The sequence below is a fragment of the Toxoplasma gondii genome, chromosome VI, assembly GCF_000006565.2.
Source record: "Toxoplasma gondii ME49 chromosome VI, whole genome shotgun sequence".
Lineage (NCBI taxonomy): Eukaryota > Apicomplexa > Conoidasida > Eucoccidiorida > Sarcocystidae > Toxoplasma > Toxoplasma gondii.
The window spans coordinates 3255685-3265336 of NC_031473.1; the positions used below are offsets into that span (position 1 = coordinate 3255685).

Sequence of the window (9652 nt, forward strand, 5' to 3'; positions counted from 1 at the left end):
TCCTCACTAGACACAGAAGTCTCTGCCTCATGACAGCCGTGTCCTGTGGCAGTCTACCGCCTCGTGACTCATCTTTTCCCCGTCACCCACAACCACAACTCATACTTCTGTCTCAATACGAGTAGGACCACCGCAAACTAATGCCGCTGCCGGCTCTGCCTCTTTTTCATTTCGACGTCGCTGGCAACCGGAAAATAGAGCTGTAGCAAATGGAGGCAATGCCCCTTGCGCGTGGAGCCGCAGTGCCGGCAGTGATCTCAAACCAGTTTTCATCCCGTTGTCAATCTCCTCAACGAAAAACGCGCCGGTGGACTCGCGGAGTGGGGCTGTCTCCTGGTGCCCAACCGCTTCCGGGTACTTGCCACGGTTTCCTGTTTCTAACAGGTTGCCTTACTAAAATTTGCCTGTGCAGCAGCGACACCAAAGCTCTGAGGAGATGAAAAAATCGAAGCATTCGTGGTTTTCAGCTGCAGAAAAGGGTCGCACTGACTGTAGTTTACCTTCTTCAAACCGCCGGTTTCTCTCGCGGGCGGCAGTGCTCATATCGGTAAGGTAGCATGCACGCGGGCGGAGAGACGGGGATCGCAGCACGCGCGTCGGGTGCCCGATGGGTGCTTCTATCCCTCGCCGAACCCCATGATCATTTCCCGCCTGTTTTTCTGTTCTTTTGGTCGTCCCCCATCTTCGCCGCTGTTTAAGGTCTTTTCGCCTCTTCTGTGAGCTGGTCCACAAACCGTGACATGCCCCCCTTTCCAGTGCTGGCCTCGACCAGGGCGTCCTGACCACGCGGACCCCCGTGCAGATTCTTCGGCTATGCTCGATTTAACTGGTAGATCGTCCTCGAGGAACTTTTGTGTCGCGTCGCTTGTCCTTGCCTTTTGTTTTTGAAAATATTTCAACGCTCATACGACGAGTATGACGGACTCTTCGCAAGCAAAGACACCGGGTTAAACTGTGAGCCCTGTGCCCGCATGCCCTCACTTCCCTGGTGAACACCGTTTCCGCGCCTGTTGGGCTAGTTTGTTCTGCAGGTGCTTCCGTTTTTTGTCTCCTTTCCCCTACTCTGATCAGTTTCCATCGTCTCGTGGATGCACATACCCTCTGTCGCGCGGTTTGGGTATCCCCTATAGGTCTTGGATTCAGAGGACCGTGGCCGATTCGCCAGGCGGCGACGTGCCTGACCCCGCCGCTCTGTTCCGTTCCACTGCCTATGGTCTTCAGAGGAACAAGAGCAGCGAACAACCACGGACTTCGACACATCATACAATTCTCTTCTCGGTGGTTCCCCTCTTCGTTCCTCACAGCGTGGCTCTGTGCTCTCCCGGGCCTCAACCACCTGCGAAACTCTCCAGTCATCTGTGGGTTGCCCGCCTGTTTCTTCGGAAACTGCAGTCGGGAAGAATGCCACTAACAGGTTCGGACTGAGGGTATGAACTGAGCGGCGCGGCTCTCTCACTGCTAAAAGGGGGTCTGAGTTCCGTCGCACTAACTCTCTCATCTGTCTCCGCTGCGTCTTCGTCGCCAGGCACTGCGACTCTCCTTTCGTCTGCCACGAATGACGAAAACAGTGCGTTGTCTTGCGAGATTCACAGTCCAAGGCGACTAACATATCACTCGTTCCAGGGTGTACACAGCAGCTGGCCTTGTCTGTCTAGTCTGCGTCGTTCGCCTTTTCTTCTGTCTCGTGAAATGCCGACCTTCTGCTCGACGTTTCCTGCTCGTCTCGCCATTCCACGCCTCCTCGCGGTTCTTCTTCTTCTGGGGCTGTGGCATGGTCGCGCTCCTGAGCTGCCGACTGTCTCTGCGGCTTCTGAGCGCCATGGCGGAGCCGCGTCGACAGGCCTCGCCGACGAGGCGAGAGCTGCGCTGACCGGTGCAAAATCTGGCGATGAAGTCCGTGCGCCTGCTGTAGAGGATGTCGTACGCACTCCGCCGTCCGGGCACTCAAGTGAACTCGAACTCGATAAAGACAATGCCGCAAATGGACGGCTCCCAAGTGGCTCTGTGGAGGAAGGCGAAACCACCTCGGACGGCGAAGCGAACAGAGACGTGGACAGTTACGCTGCTACTCGCTTCGAGTCACAAGGGACCTCTTCCGAGTCTCTTGTCTCCAGCGCTGGGTCTATGGCACGTCGCCTTCACCCCTGGTACAATCTTGATGACCTGAAGAGCTATTTACCTGCAACTTTCAAAGAGGACGCAGAGTCCGATGGATCTACCAGAAAGTCTCGTCGTTCGCGGAAACGCAAGTCTGAGACCGAGGACAACTCTGCTGCCGATGAGTCTGAACCATCTAAACGCAAGAAACGTAGCCTCGAAAAGGAAGACGGCGCTACCAGTAAAGACAAGAAGTCTCGCCATGCCAAGAGCCGCAAGTCCCCCTCACCTGACGACAAGTCTGTAAAATCCAAGTCTAAATCGTCGAGACGCAAGAAACGTGATGGCGACAAGGAAGACAGCGCCGCGAAGGAGAAAGGGAAGAAATCTCGTCGGTCGAAGAGTGAGGAGTCGTCCACGTCTGAGGACAACTCTATCGCCTCAAAGGCGAAGACCTCTAAAGACAAGGAGCGTGATGGCGACACGAAGGAGAGCGCCGCGAAGGAGAAAAAGAAGAAATCTCGACGGTCGAGGAGAAAGAAGCATTCCACGACTAAGGGCAAATCTATCGCCTCAAAGTCGAAGTCCTCTAAAGACAAGAAGCGTGATGGCGACACGAAGGAGAGCGCCGCGAAGGAGAAAAAGAAGAAATCTCGACGGTCGAGGAGAAAGAAGCATTCCACGACTAAGGGCAAATCTATCGCCTCAAGGTCGAAGTCCTCTAAAGACAAGGAGCGTGATGGCGACACGAAGGAGAGCGCCGCGAAGGAGAAAAAGAAGAAATCTCGACGGTCGAGGAGAAAGAAGCATTCCACGACTAAGGACAAATCTATCGCCTCAAAGTCGAAGTCCTCTAGACACAAGGAGCGCGATGGCGACAAGGAAGATAGCGGACAGGAGGAGAAAAGCAAGAGGTCTCGTCGGTCGAGAAGTGAGGAGTCTTCCACGTCTGAGGACAGCTCTATCGCCTCAAGGTCGAAGTCCTCTAGACACAAGGAGCGTGATGGCGACAAGGAAGATAGCGGACAGGAGGAGAAAAGCAAGAAGTCTCGTCGGTCGAGAAGTGAGGAGTCTTCCACGTCTGAGGACAGCTCTATCGCCTCAAGGTCGAAGTCCTCTAGACACAAGGAGCGTGATGGCGACAAGGAAGACAGCGGACGGAAGGGGAAAAGCAAGAAGTCTCGTCGGTCGAGAAGTGAGGAGTCTTCCACGTCTGAGGACAGCTCTATCGCCTCAAGGTCGAGGTCATCTGAGAGTGGGAAGAAACGCAAGAGCAGGAGAGAAAGAAGCTTTTCAAAAAAGAAGAAGAGCAAGAAGTCTCGCAGGTCGAAGAGACGCAGGTCTGAGGAAGCCTCAGACAGCCATCGGTTTTCCGATTCTCTCATCAACTCTCCTATTTTTTCACTGGAAAATGTGCCTCGCGCAGAGGTGTCGGCTCTGGATGCTCGCGACGCGATTCGGCTCACAGTTCGTCAGCTGATTGAGAGCCCCGAGACTCGGCTGGAAGATGTCGAGGCGCTTGTGCGTCACGCCGGGCCTGTCATTGAACAAGATGAAGAGCTGGTGAATGCCGTGCTCGCGAAAGTCGTTGCAGAGACTTCAGCTGCCACTGCTCGATTGCACGACGCCAGTGAAGTGCTCGAAGCTGCCGGAGAGCAACCGAAGGAACAGGAACAGGGACGCGAAGACCAGCTTTCGACACAGCAAGACGCCGGCGCTCAGGGCCAGGAGAATTCAGATGCCACAGCGCAGATAGGCAACACACAAGAGGCAGCGGCCGAGACACAGGCCGAAACAGCGGCCGAGACACAGGCCGAGACAGCGGCCGAGACACAGGCCGAGACAGCGGCCGAGACACAGGCCGAGACAGCGGCCAAAGAAGACAGCAAACTGGAAGGAGTGGTGAACATGCAAGAACCCGAAACGGAGACGACGTTCGTGATGGTACCGCAACCGAACTCCAATGGCCACAGGGACGACGACAGCAACGAGTCGAGCATATCAGCCAGAGACCCGCAACAGAAACTTATCGTTCACTACTCGGGAGGTCACGTCACGTCCTACGCGGCCTCGATGGTTGGTCGCCGCCCCACCGACGAAGATGTAGGTTCTCCAACTTCTGGGAGATGTGATTTTTCACGGAGGGGAATACCTGTGTGCCATAGACCGGCCACGACCGGCCAATCTGAACGTTCTATGGCCTTCCGAGTTATTTCGACTGGAGAGATCCCCACCCGCCGCCGCCTGTCAGAGGCCTACTCATGGGAGTTGATGTCTACGCTTAGGATACTCAAGCTGTCTACGCACATGCAACTCAAACCTTGGGCACACAACTTAGCAAGCCATTGGATATATACATGAATATATGTAAATGTAAATGTTTACTAGTACATAGGTGGGACTACACGTACTGTTCAACCATAAAACCTAGACGCAGGGAAGGCTTCAGTCTTGGGACGCATTAACACATAGTGTCTCTACCTCTATATAGACATATGCGTATGTATCGCCTTTGGTTGTGATAGTGTAGTTCCTCGGCGACAATCTTGTCTAATCACCAAAGTAGTCTGTTTCTGTGTGTTGTAGGCGCTGTTGGTGAACTTCCAGTTGCCGAACATCCCAGGAAATTGCCTGACCGCGCTGTTCGACGGTCACGGAGGCTCTGAAGTCTCGTTTTTTGTTGCGCACAACGCTCCGCAGTTTTTCGGTAGGACATCAGACACTGTTGGCACGACGGAAACGAGGTCTGCTTTGACAGCACGTGTTCGTCTGGAGGTGCACCTCGTTGCGTTTTCTTGTGGCATGGAAAGCTCGTTTTTATGGTAGTCCGTTGCGCTGACACTTGCGCGAAGGTCTACGGACACGGTTGGAGGTGGCTCTCTTTCCGTCAAGAGAACACCTATGAGGGGCGGTAGCCTACTGGGTTTCTCTTGGTGTTCTGTGTGGGTCTTCCTTTTCCTCGGCTTTGCTGCTTCCATTATCGTGACGAAAAAGACAACGAACACCCTGCCGGTGGACTAGCCGGCGTCGTAGCATGACCGTTCCAGAATCAGCAGCCGTTGGTACCTGCGTCTCCATGAATTCAAGAGCCCCTTTTGAAATGTTGTATACCCTGGACACAAATCCCCGCCCAAAAATAGAAAGTCGTGTGTGACGCGCAATTCATATTCTGCGAGCAACGAGGTTGTACGTTGTGTCGTGTCTAGTGCCTTCGAACATTTTTTTCTCCAGAAAAGCTGACGAATCTAGAGCCACAGACGATCGAGAACGCAATCAAATCTTTGGACTCTGCGGTGATCAAGTTACCGGAGCTTCGTCATGCAGGGACAACAGGTTTGTGCTTTTTGTGAGAATCTCTTGGAGTCCTCACTGGAGTTACGGCAGCTCTCTGCGAGTCGCTCAAGTGTTAAGCGAAAGGGCGCGAAGATTTTCTGGAGTGGACACCGAAGTGAAAGAAGCAAGACAGTTGCTGGGACTCGCTGATGGCGGACCCTTACAGTTCAGTGGCAGGAGGTACAACCAAGACACTTTCATAGATGCGATCACTTCCCTCTCCATGTGGCTGGGCGTTTGTTGTCGGTTTCTCGCCACTCAGTCTTGGCGTTCCTTAGGTTGTCTTAGTTTCACTGTGCCCTGTATTCTGCCTCGCACGCGTCTGCTGTCTCGAGTGTGGCTGCCTGTGATCAGGTGTCTTCGTCTTCATTGAGCGTCTGCACACACCTAAGAAGGTCCTTGCAGTGGGCCGCGAAATTCATCCCCTTTTGGATCAAGTCGAAGAGAACGACGAGGAAGAGATCCGATTTCAGCCTCTGGAGAACCTCATTTGCGAGGACGAGGCGCTGCTGGCATCGCGGCTCAACTTGCCCGCCAAGGACTGTCCAGCGCCACCGAAAAACAGAGTCATCACCATTGGAGAAGACAAAAAATTGTTCCAGCTGACTGTCGCGAACGTTGGTAAGGAACGCCATCTTCGCCTGTCTTGTCTTGAACCTCGACGAGCTTTCCAGTGAAGTTCCTTTGCGCTGTCGCGGACAACGGCTACACGTCCTTAGGAAAGCGTCGTGGGAGGGAAGCCTCTCGCTCGTGAGATCGGGCATTGCGGTCCTTTTGTGGCGATGTATGCTCGCAAACCGCGACGAACAAACACGGGGACTGTCCCTTGTGGTTGGAGCTCTGTTCGCGCTCGTATTTGCATTCTTCAAAGCACGGAAAAAAAGCACAAAATGCCTGCTGCAGTTTGCGGTATGATGCTCTATGTCAGGTGACTCGCGAGCCATGCTCATCCACGAGGATGGAACCTACACGCGACTGTCGAGGGACCACACGCCCAGCGCTGCGGGCGAACAGCCGAGAATTGAGAAGGCGGGCGGTTTTGTCGAGTACAGCGACACATTCCGCGTCAACGGCGAGCTGTCCGTTTCGAGAGCGTTCGGCGATAGAGTAAGGCGTCAATCAAAACGGGAAAGTGGGGTGGCAAGAAAGTGGAACTCCGGTCACGTGGCCTGCGAGAATTGCAGCTGAAGAACGGCAGTTCGGCCACTGCAGTCAAAGGAGGAGCGGCGGGAAGCCGAATGGCACAGACAGGAGGCCCAGTGAAGTGTTCAAAGAGAAAATCTTCTCAGGGTCGTGTGGAACAGACAAGAATAAGAATGGATCTGAACCTGGAGTCATAGTCAGTATTCTGCGTCTGTGTTTATTCGACTTGAGTTATAAGAATGTAGACGCGTAAGATAACTGAAGATAACGGCATGGTCTTGAGTGTACCAGTACACGGTGTAAACAAAGGACTCCTCGGCTTAAACTGATGTGCGAATGGGCAGGACAGGGGGTCGACCTGCAGCTCGGTTTCACGGGTATGTGTCGCCTTTTCAAAGCCAGCACACTCAGTGCCGCGAATTCTTGCTCAGGGACAGGAGAGCTGGGAAGCTGTGCTTTTCGGATTCGGTATGTGGAGAGATCAGCATGCCACAGAGTCAGTCCACAGGAAGAGCACAAGGCTGAGACCTTTTTCAAGGATTCGGCGCATGTTCCATTTCTGGAGGCGTGGATGACAACCTATTTCGACTACCTGCCCATAAGAGTGTTGATGTGGATGCCCACTGGCCTCGTTAGGTCTAACTATGCCTGCACGCAAAACTGTGTTCACGAGTCTCCAGTTGTATGTATATGTGACAGCGGATACGCATGTAGCTGTTTGTGCGTTGTTCCTATCGATATGTGCTGATGCCTTCGGTCACGTCTGCTTCTGTGTTTTCTTCAGGAAATGAAGGCGAATCCCTACCTTTTTGCCGATGGCCAGATCATAACGGCAATACCGGAGATTCGAACCTTCTATGCCAAACCCTCTGATCTGCTTCTTCTCGCCTGTGATGGTACGTGGCTCAGGTCACTGTGAAGCACCCTTGAGTTGACGTTTTGTGGAGTGTCCTAAAGCCTAAAAAGTCGGACACTCATCGACTTTTCAAGGGCAGCGGTGATGAGGTAGTTTCGATACATTCCAGAGGATGGAAAGGTCTCTTTTTTGTTTTGTCTGAAATTCGCAGGTCTCTTTGAAGGGGAAAACATGACTCCGGGTTTCATTGCACGATACATTCACGAACGAAGAAGAACAATCAAACACGATGACGACTACGAACATCTCGTGTCGTCGCTGCTCGACGAAGCATACATCCGAGGATCCGAGGACAACATAAGCGCAATTCTTACGCGTGTGCGCGAGCCTTACTCCACGCATGCCTCCCAGGGGTTCTCAATCGTCAATGGAGCAGGTCGGCAACAGGCACGAGATGAGACGTTTATAGCTGTGTTTGATTGCTCTTTTTTTTAGTCATCACACAAGAATAGCTTAGATCGTATGCGGCTTCTAGACTTCGTTTCAGGATGAAAAGGCGCCGAGACACGCAGCAAAAGGCTCGAGAGGGTAAACGTGAAATCAGCTTGTTGGGTGTAAAAAGTCCTTTCGCGCAACGAAGAAAAGTAACGGACATATGCAGCCGTTTTGTGATATTTATTTGTTTGGTATTCTTTACAGGGATGTTGCTCCAGAGTGGGCGCGGCAGCTACGCTCTCGCGACGGAAGGGGATTCTGCGACCGAAAGCGTGGAAGACTAACGGGTGTCGTGAAAGCGCTCGGACGCGCGTATCACGAAGGCAACAGACGATGTGTTTGCAAGCCGGGGACCGGCGATGCTCACGTTGCCATCTAGAATGGAGAGGCCCTTATGCGTGTCTTTGCGGCAAGGAGTTCAAATGGAGAATGTTCTGCGCTTCCCTGGCATCGTTATGTCTATTTGCATACGAGAACGCCACCTCTGGTTTTTGTGAATGGACAACATAAAATGGCGAGGCAAGCGACGGTGTGAACTTAGAAGGTTGTACGCTGGATACCCTGTTCCTTCGTCGGTTGTGTGTCGGAAACAGAACGACGGAAGCGAGCAAGATGCAGGCGACGGAGAAGCAGCCTTGTTTGTCGGCAGACAGGCTGGGTTCCACTCACGGGCTCGCTCGGCTTCCAGGCACGGCGTTCTGGAAGAAAAACAGGAACAGGCGCACAGTTGATTTTGATGGTCTCTCTTGCCCAGGACAGCATCGCAATGACTACTGGATACCTTTGTTGAAACGGCGCCTTTCGTTTGTGTGGTCCACGGTGGAACTGGGACTGGGGAAACTTAGATCTCAATTCGTTTTCGGATACTCATGTGATTCCCCTGTCTCAAGTTTTCAAAAGCCGGTCCCTCTCTGTGGACTCCGGCGCGCCGCAATAGGGCGTACTCGTAGAGAAGTGCAGACAAGGGCATGTGGGAGTCTTTTTACTTCTGTCATTTTGTGTGGTGGATGCAAGTGTGGGCACCGTTCGCTAGGGAAATCTGAACGATGATTTGTTGATCATCGGGCCAGGCTGTCGCTCGCAGCCCTGTTCACCTGGAACGTTTGCTTGCCAGGTGACTCGCTCCCGACTGACAGTGAAGTCGATCGTGCTGTGGGTGAAGCGTCTGTTCGTCTGCCTTTCGACTTCCGTCGGAAACGGCACAAGCTATTGCAGTGTTTAACGTAGTTCCATCCAAAGCCAGCGGCGCGTTAATATATTTGTCATCAAAATGTCAATGAAATATCAGTAACGATGAAACTTAATTTATTAGCATAACAACACAGAAGAATAAGCCGCCGTACGTTTAAACTTCACAGTGAATACACTTTAATGTTACAACTTCCTTCAGACAATGGGAGCGAAGATAATTGAGGATGGAACTCCATTCATGGAACTCGGAAAAAGCTTTCGCGCTACCTGCAGTGCCTGTCGAGTCGCTCAAGGAAGTTGTGATGCCGCTCATGATTCAAGGGATGTAAAGGTGTCTTCGTTCATTCGATGAGTTCTACCAATGTGAACACATATTATCATCGAATATAACAGCATGCTCCTGAATGCAACGGAACACTCTGCAAACACAGGACTCCTTGAGCCACAGAGAATAGTCAAGTAGGTGCAAACCATACAAGGGCCAATTATGTCCATCGTTGCTTCCAAGTCGATACTTGGTACATGACTGGTACTTTC

The 9652-nt window shown here is 52.6% G+C and overlaps 1 protein-coding gene across 1 annotated transcript; it reads left to right on the forward strand.

Annotated features, from left to right (window-relative positions):
* The first annotated feature begins 678 nt into the window (after positions 1 to 678).
* On the forward strand, positions 679 to 9642 carry TGME49_244450 (protein phosphatase 2C domain-containing protein). The gene is made up of 8 exons (XM_002366893.2): positions 679 to 4200; positions 4684 to 4804; positions 5329 to 5430; positions 5785 to 6051; positions 6359 to 6537; positions 7358 to 7469; positions 7641 to 7865; positions 8129 to 9642. Exons 1-8 carry the CDS (start codon positions 1690 to 1692, stop codon positions 8206 to 8208), a joined length of 3597 nt encoding a protein of 1198 aa, XP_002366934.1. The 5' UTR covers positions 679 to 1689; the 3' UTR covers positions 8209 to 9642.
* Positions 9643 to 9652: the final 10 nt, after the last annotated feature.

Coding starts and splice junctions, on each gene's coding strand:
- TGME49_244450 (XM_002366893.2), top strand. CDS start 1,690: ATGCCGACCTTCTGCTCGACGTTTCCTGCTCGTCTCGCCATTCCACGC. Junction 5,431..5,784: donor TCGTCATGCAGGGACAACAG/GTTTGTGCTTTT, acceptor GCCTGTGATCAG/GTGTCTTCGTCTTCATTGAG. Junction 7,470..7,640: donor GCTTCTTCTCGCCTGTGATG/GTACGTGGCTCA, acceptor TGAAATTCGCAG/GTCTCTTTGAAGGGGAAAAC.